This window comes from Astyanax mexicanus, chromosome 2, assembly GCF_023375975.1.
Source record: "Astyanax mexicanus isolate ESR-SI-001 chromosome 2, AstMex3_surface, whole genome shotgun sequence".
NCBI classification, from domain to species: Eukaryota; Metazoa; Chordata; class Actinopteri; order Characiformes; family Acestrorhamphidae; genus Astyanax; species Astyanax mexicanus.
In genome coordinates, this window is record NC_064409.1 from 54,818,316 (window position 1) to 54,842,514 (window position 24,199).

Below are 24,199 nucleotides of genomic sequence, written 5' to 3' on the forward strand. Positions count from 1 at the left end.
CACACACACACACTCTTATATCCCTGTGCAGGCTGTGCCATTCCCCCACACCAGATCTGAGAGCTGTTTAGTGAGCAGAGCTGGCACTACTACTGTCAGTACTATGAGCAGTTTCGGCTACAGACAGGAACTTAATAAATATGAAGATGTGGACGAGGATGAACTTCTGGCTACCCTGACCAGCGAAGAGCTGCAGGAACTAGAAAGAGAAATGGCTGAAATCGATCCAGATGAAAACACTCCCATCGGACTGAGGCAGCTGGATCAAACAGCCAAACAGCCCACAGGTCCGTTCTGCAGGGAGGCTCTGCTGAAGCACTGGCAGAACGAAACTCACAAACTACAAGAGACAGACAGCTCAGACTGTGCCCTGCAACAGGTAAGTGGCAGAACAGGAGAATAACACCTAATTACACAAGGCATAGGTCATAATCATAATACACAGTATTATGTTTATTAACATATAACACAGAATTACATCATTAGTTGATTTGAACTATTTAGAATGTATTATAAAATGTGCTGACAAAAGATATTATACTATACAGCTCTGAAAAAAAGAGAACACTTCAGTTTCTAAATCAGTTTCTCTGATTTTGCTATTTATAGGTATATGTTTGAGTAAATTGACCATTGTTGTTTTATTCTATAAATTACAGACAACATTTCTCCCAAATTCCAAGTAAAAATACTGTCATTTACAGCATTTTTTTGCAGAAAATGAGAAATGGCTGAAATAACAAAACATATACAGATTTCAGACCTCAAATAATGCAAAGAAAACAAGTTAATAATCATAAAGTTTGAAGAGTTCAGAAATCAATATTTGCTGGATTAAACCTGGTTTTAATCACAGTTTTTGTGCATCTTGGCATGTTGTCCTCCACCAGTCTCACACACTGCTTTTAAATAAATGTATGCAACTCCTGGTGCAGAAATTCAGGCAGTACAGTTTGGTTTGATGGCTCGTGATCATCCATCTTCCTCTTGATTATATTCCAGAGGTTTTCAATTTGGTAAAATCAAAAAAACTCATTATGTTTAACTTGTCTCATTTTTTTCAAGAGCTGTATCTCTACATGTTTGTGCACACCCCTTCAAATTATTATACACATATAGGAAAATGAACCTACTGGTCCCATGGTTTCCAGCCATACAGTAAATAAAGGATTGTTGTAGTAGACTACTGTGATTTAATTGAGTTTTTAAAGTGGATTAAATTATTATTTATTTAATATACAGTAGTATTATCCAATATAAATATATTATATGACCATTTAAAGAACACATCCTACTAATAGATTAACAATATGTTAATAAATAAATAAATAAATAAAATTATGTTTACATCAACATTTATTTTTTTAGATTTACATTTCTTAGATTAAAAATGTTTGTAGAGCTTTATGTGTATTTTGTGTCAAAATGTTTAGATTATTTTTAGGAATATACTGTTCAGTCTTTTATTATTATTATTATTATTATTATTATTATTATTATTATTATTATTATTATTATTATTATTATTATATTATTATTAATGTGGGTTAACTGTTTGGATGTCCTGACTTCCTTTCAAATCATAAGACGGGCAGCAGAAAAATACAGCAGATTTAAGTTAAAATGTCCCCAGGGCTCAAAGAGTCCCTACAGTTATACACATAAAAAGTTACATTAGGTTCTCATTTTATGTTGTTTATTAATGTCAAGATTATGTCAAGATTAAATTAAATGCGCTTTTAATGTATTTACTGGTAATAAAGCATTTCAAGTTAATTTCTTAATCTTGATCACCCTCTTATAACCATCTCCAGCTAAAAAATAAATCAACTCACTGCTGCATGGACCATGCCCTACAGGAGTTGGGCCAGTGGTGATCATGGCCCAGAGGAGCCAGAGGTTTAGCACATGTTAGGTTTCACCGCATTTACAATATAATTTCAAGTAGTTACAAATTAGTTAGCTAAAATGACTATACGCCTACAGTTTAAAGGGTTAAATGCCTAAAATACCTTATTCCAGAGTGATTGACAGCAACATTCGGGGGTTCCGGGGTATTCCTCATTAGGTCTCGGTGTGCCTGGTATTTACACAAGGCTCAACCTCATTTTCCACTCCATTATGGTCCACAGGAGGGCATGGATGAGAGCCAGACAGATAAGAGTGAAGAGGAATGTTTAAGTGAGAGTGACACTGAGCCCTCTCACAGGACACTGCAGCTTCTCAACAACAAGAAGAAGAAGAACGGACCACAAAACCACAGACAAGATAACTCAACTCAAGTGAAGAACTCATCTCAACCAGACTGCAAGAATACAAGCAAAACTGGCCACAGAAAAGGCAAGCTGAGTGGAACCAAGAGAGATGTCCACTACCAGGTAGACTCAAACCTAAATATAATGCCTGAGGGACTGAGCAAGAATCCCACGGACATTGACGGCGTCCTGGAGAAGATCCTGAGAAACGACCAGTCTGTGAGTGAGGTCAACCTGAATAACATTGATAATCTTTCCCAGGATACGCTGATCAGCTTCGCAGAGGCTCTGACCTCCAACACGCATGTCCGAGTCTTCAGCCTTGCCAACACCCATGCAGACGATCAAGTGGCCTTAGCCCTGGCCAACACCATCAAGAACAACCACCACGTCTCCAGCCTCAACGTTGAATCCAACTTCATCTCGGGAAGAGGGATCCTGGCTCTGATCAGATCTCTCCAGCAGAACTCCAGCCTGGTGGAGCTTCGCTTCCAAAACCAGCGGCACATCTGTGGAGGCCAGGTGGAGATGGAGATGGTGAAGCTCCTGAGAGAAAACACCACCCTACTAAAGCTGGGGTACCAGTTTGAGCTTCCAGGTCCCAGAACGAGCGCAACCAGCATCCTGACCCGCAACCAGGACCGCCAGAGGCAAACAAGACTGCAGTTACAAAGACAAAAGAACAAAAAGTCTGAAGAAACAATGGCACAAACCACTCAAACGAAAACGAACGGGCCCCAAAACATGCCCGACAACGAAGTGGTCGGATTTTCCCAAGAACAGAAGAACGGTTCTCTTCCTAAACTTAAACCTAAACAACTGCTTAATGGTCAAACTAACTACGAGAAGAATGGACCCACCAGAAATATTGCTGAAACAGTCAAAAATCAGAAGATCACAGCAGATAAGCAAGACATAAACAAGCATAACACAGAGAAGGTGAAGAACCAGACCAAAGAAAAGGAAAGTGGAGATGTTCTGAAAGATATGATACATGCTCTAAAACCTCCACCCAAGAAAACACAAGAAGACAGGAACGGTCAGAGGTCAGCACATGGGGACTTAATGGCAGCAATCCGGAGCAACCACAGGACACTCAATAGGGTAAGCACTGCACTGTAGCTTTTGTCCTAGTCATGTAAACAGAACATCACAGAAAGCATTACAACCCACAGTGGACAGCACAGTGGGAGGTAGTGGTGTGCGATATGACGATAAATATTGTGGGGACGATAGAAAAGTGTCTATCGTTCTACTTACCTTCTATCGTCCCTATCGTTTCTACAGTATTTTCATCAATGATTTATGCAAATATATAAAGTAGGCTACGATGGAATGTATTGGCAGTCACTTTGCATAAACTCGGTTTATATAAGTGATGATAAAGTAATCTTCGCAAAAAAAGCTTCATAATGTGGTTTTGCGACATGACGCTTCTTTACGTTATTTGACGGAGACGCACGGACACGCCGGTTTCCGACATGCTTTACGTTATTAAACTCATGAGAGCTGAACAATGGAGACGCATTGTTCTTTTGAAAAATAGCTACTGCATCTACCTCATCTGTTTTCATTTGATACATATATATTGCTGCACTAAAAGGTATTAATTCTCATTTGTGAAAGTTTGGTTTAATGTTACTTTGAAATAAAGTTGGAAAAAAGTAAGCAATGATATTATTTTGTCATAAGAATAACAAAAAATAACTAAAAAGATACTTAAATGTCATATATCATGATATATATATATATATATATATTGTTATCGTGATATAAAAAAAATTCCATATCGTGATATATGATTTTTCACATATCGCCCAGCACTAGTGGGAGGAAATGATCCCGACTGGCTGTGCCTGCGCAGAACTGTCTGTATGAACAGACACTCAACTGGCAGATACTCCCATCCACACACCTCACAGTTCAGTGCAGATGTGGCAGAAGTCGTGAGACACAATACTAAGTTGTTCTCCTTGACATCTCGCATGTTAGTCTCACAAATGCTTCATTTATAAATGATTCAAGCAATGTCACACAGTCATAGACCCTTAATGAAAATATGGATATTACTGGAAACTCGCTCAAATTCCCACAGCCATGCTGAAAATACACTGTGCAGTCAGTAACAGATGAAATTTACATAAATTCTTTTTTCTTACAGGTCAGCACCACAAACCATCAGAATTCATGAAGCAACATCAGCAAGTTGCCTTGGAGTCTACAGTTGGTCTTTTGTTTCCCTCTATTTTTCCTTGACTGTGTTTTTTCTTGTTAAAACAGATGTAACAATATTAAGACTTCATTGGTAATTCCGTAAGTCATCTTTGGACTCTTACTGAAGGCAAATTTGACTTTTCTTTAGCCATTCTGGACAAATCAGTAACCACTGTTTTTTGCTCTGCCTCTGGACTCTAATATGTAGACTCTTGCAGAAATTTGACTTCAATATAACTTTGGCTATAATTCCACAGAATGGAAATGAAACCATAGCATCCATGTTATATGCAGTCAATGGGACAAAAACAAATAAAGCTGCACTACTAAGACTTGTCTTCTTGCTTAAAAGGACCTTTAAGACACAAATACAAACGATGGAGAAAATGAACCAATATTACCATTTATTTAAGTACACAATTTAGTGTTTTCATTCCACATTCCAACCCATTTGTAAGGTTTGAAGTCAGTTCTATAGTTTTAATGCAGCACAATCCTTGAAGGACAGCGAAATTGAAACAAACACTGTTAAAACAGCATTAATTGCTACACAAAGGTGTTTTACCTTGTATTTTACCTTACATGTAGGTGTCAGTCAAGCATTGGCTTTTTAACAGCTTCTAGTAAATGGTTTAGGTTCACTGAATGCTTCGTGTAGTGCTTTTTCTTATGATATGACTTGAATAAAAACCTGTTACTGAGAGGGCGTGATCACCATATCCAGAAGCAAGCGGCATTCATAACTTTAACCGGTTTGAAACTACAGCGTTATCTTTTTCAATAACACCAAAAAGCAAAAAAAAAAAAAAAAAAAAGACTGTCTATTGACATGCAGTGTCGAGTGATTTTCTTTTTCTTTCTCTCTGTAAGGAAGAGTCACAGGGTATAATTGGTGAGAATGCAGCAAATGTAGTGTTTTGTAGTCTTGTTGTGACTTTTGTCTTGTAGTGACTTTTGTTTTGACATCCGTGCAAAACATAACAACCGCAGTATATCTGCCTAGTGTACATTTACATAGTAACTATACAGAAGTGGGTGGGAGGGTGGAGGGATTAAATATTCTGATAGAAGAACCTCTTACCAAAACGTAGAGTGCTAAACTAGGATTTGAATAAGAAAATCGAAGGTACAGAAAAGTAGGGTATGAAAATAGCGTTTTCAATCATTAATCAACAATTAACAAGAACTTAGAGGATCCTGTCCATCTCCCTTTCCTCATTAACGAGGGAACAAAAACATTCAAATCAACTAGTCAAGAAAACCCAGCCTGGCATTAAACTTCACGTGGTTATCCCAGGAGATTACTTTACAGAGGATACATGACAATACTTTACAGATTATATGAGGTATTGCACAAATTATTTAAAAAAAAAGGCAACAAAAATATACAGCGATTTGAAAGAACATGTACAGAATTTGAGTACAATTTGGAAAGGTGAGAATTTAGTGTCAGTTATTCTACTGGGTGGGGTTAGCATAAGGAGACCAGGACTAATCATCCCATTCATCGTCGTCCTCAAAGTCTTCATCTTCGTCATCATCCTCATCTTCATCTGCAAACAACAAAAAAAAAACTTTAATATTTTATTTAAAATTCTACTGCATGGCCACATGGTCTACACAGGGCCAATAACATTGTCTATAAAATAAAAAACAAGTGCTTAAAAAAACAAACAAACATAAAAACACTGGACACTAAGGACATTTCACAGGAAAATCGTTGTCTATATTTGCAATAGGATTTAAATGACATCACATGCCATTAATCACCTTCTACTTCTGAAGGGTGAGTAAAATACATTAACCGCCAGACTGTCTTGTATTGTATGGAAATACACACAACATATATGTTCCCTGACCTCGATGGTACATTTAGCAAGAATTATTTTCTACGAAATAGTAGAAACAGTCTGCAGTGCGCCACTCATTAAAAATAGACCTGAAGCATATTCTTGTGCTTGACTGATCAGTGTAAAGGCTTCCTTGACTAATACATGAGTGAAGTGTGTTTACACAGTGTTTGGTGTGAAATGGGCTTTGCTTAGACCCAACAAACAATCTGCTAATGTATTATTAGTTTTAGCTTGAAGCAGAGACAGTTCTATTTCCACCAATTTACTGAACACTGTTAAAATCAGAGATATTTCTGTGCATCACTGTGACAATACTCTGGTTACAGCAGTCACATCTCCCTCTAGTGGCCTTAGTACAGCATTGAAATGTATGATTTATACTGCCTGGAAATTGTTTAATATTTTAATCTATCCTTATCTTACTTGTTTTATGATTCTTTCAGTTGTATTCATGTATCATTTATCATTCATTTATTCATGTCATCTTTTTTTTAATATTACATTTTAAAAGTGTGATTTATGTTTCACTGTGGGACTTTTTGAGGCAAATAAAGCTTAAATAAAGGTGAATATTAGATTGCTCTGTTTATTTTGGTATATTTTTATCAAAGGGATAAATTAATTTTCAAGGCTTGAAATTAACAACATGTCTGTAGTGAGAGCTCTTACCTGAGGAATGGATGGCTTTGCTCCTCTTCTGCATGACCTCCATAAGTGCTCCAACGATGCCTGATGAGAGAGCAGGAGTTGGTGGGCCTGAGTCAGAACTATCTGATACCTGAAAACAAAAAGGAAAATGATTAATTATTATTAATGTTTTTGTACAGTTATTACAACTTTTAAAAAAATACATCCATAATGTTAGCTCTTACACATAGAGGTCTCTTTTTTTTTTCTTCATACGAATGAATCCCCTGTGAGATGGTGCTTCTGTTTAAGGGTGTTTTAGTAAGGTGGAGGAGTGGGCGGGGAAAAAGGGCAGAATTTCGGCTCTATATGAACATGAATATTCATGTTGCAAACGTGTCACTTCCGATTAGCTAACAGCACTGTGATGCTCATGTTACAATTTTGCAGTTGCAATCGCAAGCCAAGGGGGGCGGGGCCATGAATCCTAATTTCCGGGTTGGACTTTTCCTGATTCAGTCGTTTTCTGTCAGTTTTCTTTTATTGGCTAATGCCGGAGATGGGGGTAGAAGAACAGCTTCATGTGCACCATGCATATATATCATATTTCAAAAAGAACAAGTACTAAATGCTTTTCTAGCAAAGTGACATTTTTTCTAAGGTTTCCACACAGCTGTACCCCAGTTGTTATTCAGACATTACAATAAAACTGATCTGATTAACATTATTATGCTTTTAAGTAAGTTTTTACACAAAATAAAAACCATGTGTCTGTTCTTGTCTTAAGCTCATTTGGATAGAAATAACTAAGTGGGCTTCTGTAATTTTCGATGGAGATTTTTTGTGATTTTTTTTACCATGTCCTTTTTTTCTGCCTCACAGACTAAATTTCCTGTTTTTAACCAAGAGTTTGATCATATTAGTTCCAGCCAGATACACACTTCTGGGATTTTACAGGCACCTGTTGCGTCATGCCGGAAAACAAGGTCTTTGGCTGCTGCACTGCACTAAATTTAGTCTCTGAGCAAAAATATGTGTTTTCTGAATCAAACAGTTGTTGGTACTTTGCTTCAACCCAAACTGAAATAACAACCTTTACTTTTCACCTTTAGTCCAGAGCCTCACCAACTATCTAAGCACCACATTCTGAATGCGGCTGGATTATTATGTGACCATGGAATGCAAATATTCATGCGTGCATTGCATAAATCCACATACGGTTTTCAACCTACAATATACACAATGTTTGAATATAACCTTCATAGTATTTGCACACCTCAATAATGTTTTTTCTTATAGAGCACAAATAAGGGCATGGTATTTTTACACTACCCTTTTTTCCAGGCACAAGTTCACAGGTTCGGTACAGTTTTTAAAGTGTAAAAGCAGTTTTTGAGCTTGGGAGCAGTCTTTCTGAAGTCGATGGGGTCTGGGGTGAACTTCAAGCAGATTGTGGTGCAGACCACTGCAGGTGTGGAGTCTGTATGTGGAGATGTAACTTCCTATTCCATCAGTAAATTCTTATAAATGCACTTTGGTAGGATTGGAGTAAGTTTATTGTAATAATCTCACCTTTGTGGAGAGAGTGTGGGGGTATGGACAGCATAAATGCTCGTCTCGCACTGGATTGTGAGAGATCTAACGAGGGAATATTTTATGGATATACATTTAAATATTGGGTATTTAGCGGATGATTGATTGATTGATTGAGTAGGTTTTTACCGCCGTGCCAACACACTAGGGTCATTTTTACGGCGGTACTTAAGTCAGTTCTTCAAACTGCGTAATTAAAAAAAAAATTATATAAAAACTATTACAAAAGATGTTTTATATTTAAAAAAGTAAAAAAAATTATCCTTTTTCCAGGTGCTGCAGTTTAAAGCACATTTGGCATCTCACTTTCATTAAAAAACCTCAGTGATTTAGCAGATGCCCTTATCCAAAGTGACTTACAAAAGTGTTTTGTTGTTTACTTTGAAAATATCCAAAAACTAGTTTCTAAAAACAAGAATCAACAAATACATCAAACTTTGATAATGTTTAGACTTTTTAGTGAAAATTGTTAAGTTTAGGAACTCTTTGTAAAGATGAGTATTTAGTCTGAGACTGAAGACCCTGATTGACTCATTGCACCACCTTGTCCATAGGACAGAGAAGAGTCCGGATGTTTTCAGAGCTCTTGGTGATAATTTGGCTTTCACCAGTGCCATACATTATAAGAGAGCTGGTTCGGTTTTAACATGTTCGAGGATTTAACTGTTAAAATTAGTTAAAGTAAAATGCTCACCGTTTTGAGCTGAATGCCCTGTCGGATCTGGTCGAGGAGGGCATCGCGCCCCGTAGAAGACACTGGCCTGTTGTTCTGCTCCACCTTCTTCAGCTGGGTGCCCTCTCTGATCTGCTCCAGCAGGGCTGACTTACCCCCCACAGGAGAGGGCACTGAATCTACGCTCCCTTCCATTTCGGGCGGAGGTGGAGGTCCAGGTGGAGGAGGGGGCGGAGGAGGAGGGGGCGGAGCGCTTCCTCCAGATGGCGGAGGGGGCGGGGGTGGAGGATGAGACTGGGGTGCTTGGGGTGGCATGCTGGCATGAGCAGGAGGAGGGGGAGGGGGGTGCCCCCTGCTCGGAGGCGGAGGAGGAGGGGCTCCCATGCCTTGTCGGGACGGAGGAGGGGGTGGAGGTGCAGATGTTGGGGCCCTAGACGGCGGAGGGGGTGGTGGGGCCCCTCGTCCTCGGGCAGGGGGAGGAGGAGGAGGAGGTCCAGAGGAGTGTGGAGGGGGCGGGGGAGGAGGACCACCACGTGATGGAGGAGGCGGAGGTGCTGGAAGAGGGAGAAAAAGGTAAACAGAAGAAGTTTTAATGTGTTAACCATCATAGCAAAACTGAATTTAGCAATGCAGAATTTTTCAATGCTGATAGAATCCTGCCCAAACATGGTTACAAATAAGTGCTTCTGTACATGTTAATCAGAAGGCATAGCAGTCCAATCGCTCATAATATTTAGGCTTTTTTTAATATAGTGCAAACAATATTACAATCACAACATGCAGGATTCAATTCATATTTTTGCGTTCAGATTTAGATTCATTTTGTATTTGTAAAATCTATGAAGTTCAAAATTAAATGTAGGACAGTACTGTTGTTAAGAAGCTAATACCAATGCAACATGTATCATTTTAACAAGCGCCGCTTGATATATCATTTTAGCACCATCACAGAGTGTGCGAATGTGCATAAGTCATAACTGAGGACGTGCAAAAACGCACTAGAGGAAACGTATGTATGCCCAATTTCATTTATTTTACTTACAGAAGGCATTATTGGGTTCAATCCCATTTCACCCTTGGGCCCTACTCCTCTGTTTTGCGTGTGCACGTCACTCAACAGTGTCCCGATTATTAAGATTATACTAAGAATCACTGGCAAGATGGCAGCACAAGCGACTAGAAAATTCCACAAATTTGAGAATTTCTTGTTAAAAACGAAAATAGCAACTATAGATCCATAGTTTAATGTGTAGTTTCAATGTTTTATGGCAATTTTCTTTAAAACAAGCATAAACTAAATCACTAGTACTTCAGCTCAGTAGCTAACTTTTCTAGTTTCACCTTAAATAGTACAACAGGTGGCAGAGGCTGCAGCATTTAAAGTGGAACGGACCAAAAAAAAAGAAGAAAAAAGCTGATAAAAGCTCATTTCAGCTCCCAATCACAGAACAATAAATAATTGCAGCACCAGCTTAGTTACAATGGCCAAAATTTATAGATAACCAGCATGTAGGTTGCTAAACTTTAGCGCTCCACTGCTATATACTATGTAATGGGTGCTTGAAGGGTTTTCCAAAAGTCTTGCGAGAGGATTTTACCTATTCCCCTTGGAACTCTGTTCTAAGGGGAAGGGTTACACTAGGAAATAAGGGAAGGCATACAAAGGAGGAATGGGATTGGGCCTAAATATTATGAAATTGCAGATAAATCAGATGGAACTTTATTTTTTTTTTTTTAATATTGCAGCACTACCTAATTCATATATTTTTTTGCATCACTGAACAAGGTGCCCATTTTCAGTTTTGATGAAGATAGCTCCAGATACTGGATACAGAGGTAAGCCTATTGTGACTACAACTGTCCTGCTAATATATAAAAGCAGCTTCTCATTCTGTGATGAAAAGTAATGAATGATTAAGATTAATGAGCAGAAATATCTCTGTGGATGAACATAATGGCTGCTCAAGACTGTTAACGGACTACTTAAGTACATAAATGGGAACTAAGACTAAATACTTGTTTGTACAGTGAGCATTTTACTAAATATAACTCCTTAAATCTAACTCTTATTTGAACTTATACGAGGACACACACTAATACTTTATCCAGACTTTTTCACAGAAATTCCTGACTCATCCAAGTACCTCTCACAGACTCATATTACTGCACAGACTGCTGACAACCTGCACCACTGCCTCAAGGACAATTCTACACTCTTCCACAGTGTGATTATAACACTTCATAATAGGACTTACTCAGTTCAGCTTGTGCACCACAAGACATTTCCTCATTTTGAATTATCTGCATCACTCTTTTTAGCAGATTATCATTAAAAAGTTGCACCCAGTAGGGATCAACTAATAGAATGAAACTGGTGTCATCGTGTGGGTGCAATTTCATACGATCCTAAAATACCTTTGGTCTTCATTACACACACTTTGACAGACCAATTATGTTAATAGGGTCCTTCTGCAAGCAGTGGCTCTACATTTTCTAAAAGCACACATCATCCACATACTGCTGCCATCTCAAGAGCTTGCAGTTTCAGAGTTACACATGCATTACACACTACTTATGCATGTGTAGCTGTATTTGTACCTGTATCTACCTTTTGAATAGAACTACAATCTGACACATTCCCTGGGCACAACTATATATTTGATGATGTACATTAATTTTAAAATGTCCTGTATCACTCTTTTAAGTAAATATAAATTATTATTATTTCTCTCAAAAACACACCACAGCAAAACTTGCATCCTTTTTTGCTCATCCATTAAATAGGTCATTAAGTTATAAATCAGCAAAAACACCATCCAACGCACTGCACACCCCTAAGCTGTGAAACACACACCTACTGCATGCAAATCTACCTTTACCTTTCAGCTCAAACAAAACATCTACACCTACCATTCCACCTGGGGGGACCTACAGACAGACCACAGAGATGTATCAAATATTAAACATGCAGTGAGCCCTAAGTATCAACTGAACATTTTCACACAGACACATATATACATTTCAAAGAACTATACATTAAAAAGAGGACTTCAAAAGGGGGCAGTCCGTGTACTGTAGTGTTGACAGAGCACAGTCGCAGGGGATGAAAGTTTTAACTTTCTCAGTGAACATTTAACAGGCTGGTAAACTTTAATGTTCAGTGCTTCAAATGTTGGCTGTATGCATGCATTAAGAGATCAAGTGACCAGCACAGACGGGAGGAGTGTCAGATTTGCTGTCTCCTGCACTTACTGCACTTTTTCATGCACCAAAAAGATAAAGAGCAATACCCAGCCAAAGCCAAACATCCCCCTGTATCTCCTGCTTTAGTGTGTCTGTTGGATGCACGGCACAGTAAGCAATGTCGCACAGTCATGAGCAGCGAACGCTGCACACAGGCTGTTCAGTATGTAAACAGCTTAGTATGGAGCAGCAGCAGACATATCTGCTGCTCATATCATATCTGTAGTAATTGTCGGAGTATTTAATCAAGGTAAACTGCGCCTGAACAGCCGTTTAGCTCAAATAGTTATGTGTGTGTATATACAGCTCTGGAACAAATTAAGAGACCACTTGAGTTTCTGAATCAGTTCCTCTGATTTTTCTATTTATAGGTATATGTTTGAGTAAAATGAACATTGTTGTTTTATTCTATAAACTACAGACAACATTTCTCTTTCAGACCTCAAATAATGTAAAGAAAACAAGTTCATTTTCATAAAGTTTTAAGAGTTCAGAAATTAATATTTGGTAGAATAACTCTGGTTTTTAATCACAGTTTTCGTGCATCTTGGCATGTTCTCCTCCACCAGTCTTACACACTGCTTTTGGATAACTTTATGTCACCCCTGGTGCAACAAATTCAAGCAGTTCAGCTTGGTTTGATGGCTTGTGATCATCCATCTTTCTCTTGATTATATTCCAGAGGTTTTCAATTTGGTAAAATCAAACTTAAATTTGTAAGTGGTGTCTTATTACTTTCCAGAGCTATATAATAGTTGTGTAGGCTCTAGACCAGATCACGTTCTCACCACTAACTAACCTGACCGAGACCAACTCCTCCAGAGGGTCTCGGTATGGATGTACTAAGTGCAAATGAACCACAGTCTGTCTTAATTAGATCAAATTGTGCTGGTGTGCAAAACCTTAAAATTCTACTGAACATTAGGAAATTTTCCCAGACTCAGACAGTATAGAAGATATAAGGTTTCTGTGTGGCAGAAATTATATAAAAAGTTATTTTGCCAAAAAAAAAAAAAAAAAAGATAGGTGCTGTGCTTTAAATCTGCTCCGAGTGATCAGACCTGTCTTTGTTTTAAATCCATGGTTTTGTTCTGTTTACGCCATTTATTTTTATTATCCTGATTCTGAAGATGAAGTGACAAGGTAATAAATTAATTAGGAGGTTTATACATGCATGCTTTAGTGACTGCTTACCTTGCCTCCTCAGTTCGTTTTTAACAGCCTCCACACCTCCCTTCTTCTCAATGAAGTCATAAATCACTTTAGATGTCTCTTTGTCTTTCAGCTGAGCTTCAGAGATGCCGCACATGTCAAACAGAATTTTCAGCTCTGGGTCCAGATTATTCAGCTGAAAATAAACATCAGAAAATTATTTCATATCAAAGTTTAAAAAACTCAATCAACCTTCTTAACTCAAAGGATAAAGAAATAAAAGCTAAAGATTAAAAGAAGAGTTCACTGCAAAGATCATGCGTGTGAACTAAAGTCAACTGACGTTTAATTAGGTAGTGTTTAAATCTAAAACTTTTTGGACAAATGACCTTGTGTTACATAATGATGAATGAAAAAAAACAGGGACACTCATGTTATGAAAAGTATGTGACCCATTCTGGGATAAAGATTCAATTATGAATACACCTTTTAATTATTTTTCTTTTTTTATCTCTAAAAATGAAAGATTTTGGTTCTCTTTAGGGTGTAGGTTCAAAATAATAACTGCAACAGACTGTCACAAGCAAAGGTGTCAAAAGTATTGACATCTATTACTAAGGCAGAAGTATAGATAGTAGAGTTTAAAAATACTTCTGTAGAAGTTAAAAATCTGGTCTGAGCCAAACTGAGCAAATAAAATCTGATTTAAGTCACTTCAGTCTAGTAATGTAAATGTAGCCTTATTTGTACTATTGAACATTACTCGACACCTCTGGTCTTAAGTAACAATAAGGAAAGCATGATCAATCCAAAAGGTCGTGGTGGAAAAATGGGCACAGGAATGAAACGCATTTGCTGAGTGGGATGGGAAGCTACATGACGGCATCAGATGTTTGAGAGCAGCCTGCGTGAACACAAGGCCATTCATGCTTTATCATGCCACTGCCATACAGGTCTGCATTGTTTTCTGAGCCATGAGAGCCTCTTGCGTGTGTATATGAGTGTGAGGGTTAGCACAAGTGACAGAACAAGCCCTTCTTATGGTACTCACATCGAAGCCTGTGTTCGGATCCCAGCCCACATGGCCAATGTGCCTAAAAAGAGACGGAGAGAGTCCATATCAGTACATATAGACACATTAGGAGGCAAAAGTCATGACACGAATAACAGTGAAGGGCAGAAATGGTAAGAGACATGCAGAAGCTCATCACACGTTCAATTTATTAATGTTACTTTTCCGCTGATAAGAAAACCAGAAAGTAAATAAATGTAATATTCTGTGATCATTCATAGTTTGAGAGCAACTGTGTCTTTACATGTTTAAGCAGGCAAGTCACTACAACCTTTAAATTAAATAAAGAGGAGTAAAAAATGATACGGAACACTTACTGGAAGTTGCTTGGGGTCCCAATATCAGCCTTCGTCAGTTTCTTCCTCTTGCCCTTCACCTTCTTCTCCTTCTTGTTAAAGCTACTGTGCACCATGTTGTTCATGTGGGAATTGTTGTGGAAGCGCACATTGTTTATCTCCGGGTTCTTGATGTCCACCGTCGCCATTGGCAACGTGGGTCCTGGACATAGCACATAAAAAACAAAAAAAAACAAAAAAAAAAAACACAAAGCAAAAGGCAGCCGTTAGCTAGAACCGTAGAATCATTATCACCGTTATAAATACTGCTGGGCATGTAGAGAATACTGCTTGCTTGCCGAGCTTCTCAGCATCTGTGTTGCCAACAACAGCTTATTCTTTCCATTCACAGACACTGAGGGGGTGTTTCACAAACTATCCACACAGAACACGGGATCTCACACACACAATACTGAATATGATATCTGTTGAAAACACATGAAACTGTTTTGAGCAAACTCAATGCCAGCGTAAAAATAAAGCTGAAAATAAATAGTTTAAGCTGAGGAAAAGACCGCACTCTTTAGAACAAGCAAATTATTAGTTCATTTTAGCTAATTTTTTTTTTATTTTAGTATGTTTTTGGCCAATGACAGTTTATATGTGTCATTAAAAAAACACAACACTGTGTCCACTTCTTAAAAAAAAGAAGAGGAAAAAATAGGTGAATTCTTAGTTTGTTAATGGATTATATATCATAAGCATTTGGCTAAAGTGTACAAGTAAAACAGTGTCTGGCTGACTGACAAGTGACATTTTTTTTCCTTCTTGATAAGAAATCTGAGTCACTGACCAGACATAAATAAAGTACTACCCAGACTTGAGTTGCTCTATCCAAAAAGTGACTTGAGTAGAAGTTGAAGGGTTCTTTAAGGACAACAGTTAAGTGGTAGAAGTAAAGTCTTCAACACTTTTTGTCCTGTTAAATATTGCAAGAAGTTTTTTTCTAAAATGTACTACTTAAGAACTGAAGGTAAAAGTACAGCATTGTGTTATTATAGTATAGTATTATAGTATTGGGAGCAGCGAGGTCTTCTTATAAGATCACCTTGATCTCTTGATTCACTCAGTAATGAGGAGCTTCATCGCACAGAGTATCTGCTGCTCTGGCTTTAGTGATAATGTGGATTTGGAATGATTGCTAACTTTTTTTTATAATTGTAACGAGTAAGAGTGCAACACATAAAAATGTTGTGTAATACTTCAAAACCTTTGGATGGTCTTGTTTTTGGAAACATCTCATGATGCATATTAACTTACATATGTTAGAGAGGAAGCACTTAACAATACTTTCATCATTTCCACACAGTGTGGAACATAGATTGTGACTATTATTGTACTAATAAATATACCAATTCTTTATCACACCTAAAAAAAACTAATAATAAATTAATGAGTTAACCACTTTCATTCTTCTCGCTTGTAAATGCTAAAAAGTCAATAAGGTTTTACCACAAAACATTAATTCCCAGGATAATAATAACAACAACAACATCAGCATCTGGTACTGGTATTAAAATATTTAATACTATAAAATAATGTTTTATGCAGCCTAAGTGTGAGGCCAGATCCACAGAGAAACCCACATTTTGACCTATAACAGCCTGCTATTTGTGAGCAGGACTGAAAGCACCAAAACGCCAGCATGCACAATTCATATTAATGAACCACAGAAAGAGGCCACAGAAAACAGTCTGCTTGGCTGGAATCCATGACTGTGGGCAACACTGACACACTGAATAAGTGCATAAGATCTAATCATTATCCTCCATTCATCAGCAAGAATTACAAACATTAACCATTTCACAGTTTCATTTTCATTCAGCATCAAAGGAGGTTTTAAGGATTCCAGTGACTGCTAGATGGGCTTACTGCTAAAATATTTTCAAGCCTTGCTTAAAAAGACATGTTCATCTGTCTGCTTTGGTTTGCATCCTTGGTTTCTTCAAACTTTGCTTTTAAGCTTTTTACGTTCCTTTGCCACTGCTGCAGTTTGAACAGAGACATCACCAAATATTTTTACTAGGTCAGTTACCTCACTACCCTACCATTGAAAACCTCACTCACTGCTGTTGTCCATTTCCCCTTCTACTCAGCACACATAATTCGGCTGTCCAGACCAGGTTCTACTGCTGCATATCAGATTTCAACACAACATATGAAATGGGCCCAAACTTAATCTGAAAAGGCCAGAATCAATGTATTTTTGTCTGTTACTGCTGTCACAGAGTGAATACGTCTGTGTCACATACTCCAAAAAAAGATCAAACTTGGTCCACTTTAACCTGTGCCTGCTGAAAGCTCAGTTTCAGGCCACACATTCTAATAGATGTGCACAATATGTACAAAATGTGATGTACAACAATGCTGTTGGACATTCTGATACAATTCTGACTTGAAACAAATTCATTTAAAATCAGTTAATGTTTTTGGCACTTGGCTAGGCTGTACTTATTCTTCTCAGGCTAAGAAGTAGCTTGTTGTGTGCACCATTCCATATGAACAACATGGTGCACTGTGCTCTACCTCGCTCTACATCCAGCTTCGTTATGTCATATCGGTACAGGCTGCAGCCACTTCAATGTGTGTTTAGGCAGACTGGAGAGATGAAACTTGATGGCATAACTCTCTCTGGATTCAATTATAACACCAACACTTCAGACCATTATAATGTTGCTGCAAGAAGTCCTCATTAACTTGACTACATTCAAAAAAATTACTGTCTAAGTGTAAGAGTAGAAACACGTCTTGGTAACTATGAGAGAACTATGTGAGCCACTCAAATGTACACAAATGCACTGAAGAACTTCTGATAACTTTTTTTTTTTAAGTGCACTGTTACATTATCCCACATGTCCTCAGCCTCTTACCTTTGGTGTCCTTCATGATTCCCTCCTCACTACCTTCACAATCATTCCACTTTGAAGGCAAACAGTTCACAGCAGCTCCTGAGAGCACACTTGCTGCTAATACGGACGCTCCGTCACTGCGCTGTACCAACAGCTCAGGCAGACTCTCAGGCTGGACTAAAGGTGAATAAAGCTTATCCCCTGATAACACCACACAGTGAAGAGGTGCAAGACAGCCCTCAGGCTTGGAAACGTTCTCTAAAAACTCCTCAGATGGCGCAGACAGGAAAGTCGTACAGAACATCATCTTGGTGCAGCCGAAGGAAAAACATGGCAAGTAAAAGATCTGCAAGACTGACTTTTAGAGACATTCTAATTAACGCCTGCGCTCACACTGAGCCCCTGACTCGTTCGGTATGAGTTTTGACAAACCCAACGCCGACCAATGAGAACGACACACGTCAAATCCTGATAAATTACAAATTCTGCAGAATATTACATAAATCACTAAAACCACAGCTAATCCCACTTAAGCTCTAAAATTTGCTCCAGGCCTTACATGTCTGCTGCAGCTGGGATCCGCACGCGTTATTTCTAATAAGTGTGTGTGTGTGCGTGTGTGTGCACACTGTGAACTCACAACGAACAAAAAAAATAAATAAATACCCTCCCACAGCTAAATACGTCATAACCCAGGATCCACAGCAGATCATTCAAGGTTTATGGTCACAACAAGAATGAAGAGAATAAAAAGCTTACACAACCAAAAATTCATTAAAAGAAAAGATAAGAAGATGTCTGCCTTTACCAGAAGCACTGTTTTGAAAGGTACCACAAAATTAAGATTTCAAATAAATATAAAAATTTCACAAAAAAATTGTTTTTTTTTTTTTTAAGTTTTAGGAGTATTGTGATGGATTGCACAATAACAGTAAACCACAGATTACAAAAGCTATCTAAATGTAAAATGGTCTGTAGTAGGGGTGGGCGATATGGCTCTAAAATAATATCACGATATTTCAGGGTATTTTACGATAACGATATACTTGGCGATATAGGAAAACAGAAAAATAATTAATTAATTTCAGGAATATGGTATAATAGTATAACAGTATAATCATAATGTGGCAAAATAAATAATATAGCATAAAATAATATAATGCAGCAAATAATATTGCAGAATATTTAGTGCATGCATATAAACTGCAAACTAAAACAGTTATACAATAAATACACTTAAAGCTTCACGGTAAATAATAGACTACTTTTAAGACAGAACATCTCTATTATCACGATATGGATTTTTAATATCACGATATATTTTATACGATATAATATTGCCCACCCCTAGTCTGTAGCAGCTTTTTCATCCATCAAAAGAACTCAAAAATAAAACTAAAGCCAAATTGTGAAAATGAGTGATTAGAAAACGTTTTTGAATAAATAAGGAATTATTACACTATAAGCACTTGCAGCAGGCCAGGTAATACAACCTACCGTTTCATTCTTATTTCTTGACATACAGTGTAACAACAAAGAAATATGACAAACATTTCACGCACTACCTTTCACTCCCCATTCTGCATACTGCAGACAAGTGTCCAGCTTGTTTAAAGCATTTTAAATTCTCTCATCTGCAGTTGGCCCCCATGGAGGGTGACTGGAAGCAACTAGCCGTACCATCATGACCGATCATTACCCACAGCTTTGTCAACTACTGGTAAAATCTTTAACACAAGTTCTACCAAGAGCCTCAAATGCACGCCACCCAAGGTGCTGTTTTATTTCCACTCCTACCTCCTTACTGCCTCCAGTCTAGACACACCAGCTGCTTGTAGGTTGGCTTCACTAGTCTCTAAAGCCTCTAGCATCTTTCTGGTAGATCTTACAACATTGTGAAATGCCGAATCCAAAGCTTGTGTACAAATAATTGCTCTGCACTACTCTACCAGAACTGTCTGGTGTGTTTGCACACCCTGATGTACAGTGGACATCATTAAAGTATGAGATTTTAGCCCTCATTAGGTGCCACTGCTCCTCCTGCCTGGCATCTCTGAACTGCAAACAAAGTGGCCATAAAAAGACTGCAACTGGCTGTAAACATGACTCTGCTAAAAGCAAAGACAGTGAAGGGAGTGAAATCTCTCCATTTTCCATGTTTCGATGCTGCTTCTAATCCTGGTAACAAACATCATTTCACATTTATGCCGAAATCTCAAAATTGAACAAATCATTTGCAAAATGCTTGTACAGCAACTAGTGTAGTGTCATAGAGTCAATACTTCTTTGCTAACGGTGCTGCAAATTGTCAGGCTAGAGCTGTAACGACAAAATCAGCTACAGTTGGAGAAAATGAATTAATGCTAGTGCTGTGCGGCATGACCAAAAATTAATAATCACAGTATTTTTTTTAATTCTGACAGTTTCACTGTATATCACAGTATTTTATTTATTTATTTATTTATTTATTTGCATGACTGGGCTTTTATTTATGTTTGTAACTTTACTACTCATACTGTTAGGAGTACATATTATATAAAACACCAAGGCTTAAATTAAGGCTTTGATTACTATTGGGTTTACTCCCAAAATTACACAATATATGAAGGAATCAGACTTCATTAGCAGACGAATGCAAACAATAAACCTTAAAAAGAGACACGACAACAACTTTAACATGGCTTCCTTCTCCGCACTCAGGACTGATTCTGGGCTTGTCTGGGAGAGGATTAGCTTGTTATGCTAGCTGGCTAGCATTAGTATGCCTCTTTGGCGGTGCTGTTTGACTCAGCACTCTGCAGCGCCTCTAGCGGTATGGTGGTATCTGAAAAATGCATACTGGTTGTAATTTCTTCTTCTGTACCCCGAATAAACCAGTATACACCCCAGCACTAAATAATGCTAACGCTAGTTAATGCTAAACTACTTCTAATAGGCAAATCTGTGGTTTACAGTAAAATGTACTAAGGTGACTAAAAACATCAGTCTAAGCAGGTCAGGGAGCTAGCTACGGACAAGCACATTAGATGTGTACAGGTGTAGAACACTGTGCAAAAATACTGTAAACCAGAGGTCATCATATGTGATACATGATTAATTAAAGTTGTTGTGCTATTATATTATCATATGTCAGTGGCATTTAAATGGTTTTAAAATAACAATAATATCGCTTAGCACCATTATTTCTGGGACAATACATATCGTCCACAATAAATTCTTATAGTGACAGGCCTAAGTGTACCTACTGCTTATTAAGAATTTTGCACAGTACTTTTAGCCCAAGGTTCAACACAGAGGGTGAACATGTCTCATCTAGGTCATGTATATGCATATGTGCACTTGTGCCCTCATGCATGAAGGCACACGCACACACTTACACGGACACAGCGATATATTTTTCTCTCTTCTCTGGAAAGGAAATTACAAAGCAGTCTAATTTATGTGGATCTACAGCTACTTAATTAGAATAATTAAGTCAGAAGTAATTGATCATTGAATGTAAATACTAGCAGACATACCATTTGGAGGATCACGCCTTTTCTCTGCAAAAACAAAATTAACATTGTTAAAATTCTGAGGCCAATTCAAATCGAAAGAGTAGCAAAAGAGAGTAGATTCTAAGAAGGAGGAAGAATTAAAGGTCAGTTTTTAATGTCAGGTTAGTTCGCAAAAGGATCAGACAGAGAGGAATGAGAGGCTTAAGTTAAGGTGCTGTGGTGTGATAAGCCCCTGAGCACTGGGACTGTAATGCATATAGAGCAGTTTGTTAATCCTTCAGCGTATGACATTAATACTCCATAACATTTATCAGGTAAGATCAAATATAGTGTTAAATGTATATACTAATGCATCATAGCAATAAGAGTGGCTTGTTTACATAGAAAGATCTATATCTTACTGTATAATGTTTCCCCTTATTTAAATAAGACTGAATTTGTGTGACAATAGAAGCAGTCTGCACTCAAGTCACACTAAGCACACACTCGATTATGCCACATGCTAATAGTCAAGAGCCTGAGAAAAGGAAAGGCGCACAAGGGTGAGCCATTGGTGAGCACCGGGGACCCCTTTGAACATCAGTCCACACAGAGAAAACCAGAAACTTCAAAGCCCAGCATGCAAAATAGAGTAGGGAAGTACCAGACACAAGCCAGAGCAAAGAGAGTATAAGCCACCACTGAGTTTACGACAGGATCATGAAGAAAGAGAAAGCCACTATGAAGCATTTTCTAAAGCATCTACAGAGAAAGCACTAATAGAGTATCCTGACAACACAGAAAAGTTATAGAACTGAAAGGAATTAGAGGCAGGGTGAAATTATACTGGCCCTGGGAATGTAACTCAATCGTGAAAAACGTGTTTAGATATAAAGAATATGCAGTAATTAAGCAATAGGCAATGTAGTTGGAAGTTTAGTTGTATCAGAAATGTGAAAGGGAGATGGAAAATTGAAAAACAAATGAGGTTAAAAACAAAACAAATCTAGCATACTAACCAGTTTTCTTCTGTCGTCTGCTGAGCAGTTCATTTAGTGTAGCACGAAAACGCTTTGCTTCCTCTTCACTGGCAAAATTCAGGCCGACCTGACAAGTCTGAGTAGAGCAGAAAATGCAATCAGATTCCTAACTCGAGATGCACATTTTCACCACATGTGATCAGTAAATACAATAGTACAAACATTGCAAAAGCAATATGTAAACTAATATACAGCTCTGAAAAAAATAAGAGATGACTTCAAATGTATGAGTTTTTTTTATGTTACCAAATTGAAAATCTCTGAAATATAATCACGAGGAAGATGGATGATCACAAGCCATCAAACCAAGTTGAACTGCTTGACTTTTTGCACCAGGAGTGGTATAAAGTTATTCAAAAGCAGTGTGTAAGACTGGTGGAGGAGAACATGACAAGATGCATGAAAACTGTGATAAAAATCAGGGTTATTCCACCAAACACTGATTTCTGGACTCTTAAAACTTTATGAATATAAACTGGTTTTATTTGGATTATTTGAGGTCTGAAAGCTCTGCAGCTTTTTTGTTATTTTTGCCATTTCTCATTTTCTGCCAATAAATGCTCTGAATGACAATATGTTTTTTTGGAATTTGGGAGAAATGTTGTCCGTAGTTTACAGAATAGAACAACAATTTTCATTTTACTCAAGCATATACCTATAAATAGCAAAATTGGAGAAACTGATTCAGAAATTGAAGTCTTTTCTTTTTTTCCAGAGCTGTATACAGACTGACACACACAAATGTGACTTTCAAACAGTAAATGCTGTCATTTAGCATAAACAGAAATTTCCACACTAAATCATATCCAATACATTTGAATTTTCCTTCTGAAAGAAGGGATCAAAACAACGCCTTCAGTGCCAGCAGACAAATGAGGCCACTGGACCACAGATCTCTGCTTAATTATGACTGTGTAGCTCTTACATTTCTTTATCTTAACCTCACTTCTTAAATACACACACTACAAAGGCATACATTACTTATTACTGGCTAACTGCTGTTCACAAAGTTAGTCACAGGACCTTGGGACACTGACTTCCTCCAGTACATGGGTATCATTTCTCTCTCATCACAGTATAAGACAATATGGAAATTTAATTCAAGTGGAACTTGAGCACAAAAAAAAAAAAGAAGTGAAGACTTACATCTCCTGCAAATGCAATAAAGTATGGTCTTGAACTACTGCTTGAAAAATTATTGTAGAGTTCCTGCTCAAATTTAGGTTTTCCATCCTGTAAAGAAAAAAGCATCAAAATCCAAACTCAATAATAATAATAATAATAATAATAATAATAATAATAATAATAATAATAACATTTTATTTGTAATGCACTTTACTTGTCAAAGAAATTACTATTCAACTCTACTATTGTCTTCAATCTTTCTCTTTTCATAATTTCAAAATAATACACACAGGTATCAGCTAGAGCTCAAGGTCATAAATGTCATGGAAAAAAAGCTCTGCAGCTGACTCACCTTGATATCAAACACACGGATGAAATAAGACCTCTGAGGGTTATCTTTCACCAAGCAAGCTACACCACAGCATCTTTTGGTCCAGGATGGGCCCCTGTCTGCTACATACACTTGGACCACTGCCGAACAAAGTGTCTGCAAAAAAGAACCAAACAAACATTCTTGTTACACAAACAGCTTCCCAAACTTCAAAAAGATTTGAACTGATGAGCGAGAAAGATCGCTGTAACTTTCACATCATAAAAAAATAAACACTTACATTTTAGAAAGTATATACCTTCAGTGATATGTTGACCAGAAAGTGATTTTTTGAGTTTGAGTCATATTTCCTAAAACAACA

The 24,199-nt window shown here is 37.6% G+C and overlaps 2 protein-coding genes across 4 annotated transcripts in view; one reads left to right on the plus strand and one right to left on the minus strand.

Moving 5' to 3' along the window:
• On the plus strand, nt 1–6,143 carry lmod2a (leiomodin 2 (cardiac) a). The gene is made up of 3 exons (XM_007246556.4): nt 1–379; nt 2,133–3,359; nt 4,417–6,143. The coding sequence occupies exons 1-3, from the start codon at nt 104–106 to the stop codon at nt 4,444–4,446; spliced, it is 1,533 nt and encodes a 510-aa protein (XP_007246618.3). The 5' UTR covers nt 1–103; the 3' UTR covers nt 4,447–6,143.
• wasla (WASP like actin nucleation promoting factor a) overlaps nt 4,852–24,199 on the minus strand; it is a 24,650-nt gene continuing 5,302 nt past the window's right edge. The window contains exons 2-11 of one of the 3 annotated variants that reach the window (XM_007246552.4): nt 23,860–23,994; nt 23,529–23,615; nt 22,362–22,458; nt 21,385–21,408; nt 15,000–15,180; nt 14,662–14,704; nt 13,653–13,806; nt 9,237–9,769; nt 6,992–7,100; nt 4,852–6,022 (exon numbers count right to left, since the gene is read on the minus strand). In XM_007246552.4, the coding sequence (XP_007246614.3) occupies nt 5,961–6,022; nt 6,992–7,100; nt 9,237–9,769; nt 13,653–13,806; nt 14,662–14,704; nt 15,000–15,180; nt 21,385–21,408; nt 22,362–22,458; nt 23,529–23,615; nt 23,860–23,994 (1,425 nt within the window). In that variant the 3' untranslated portion in view covers nt 4,852–5,960. Of the gene's footprint in view, nt 6,023–6,991; nt 7,101–9,236; nt 9,770–13,652; nt 13,807–14,661; nt 14,705–14,999; nt 15,181–17,887; nt 18,439–21,384; nt 21,409–22,361; nt 22,459–23,528; nt 23,616–23,859; nt 23,995–24,199 lie in introns of those variants that run through there. The other 2 variants (XM_007246553.4, XM_007246554.4) reach the window with 2 other exon arrangements.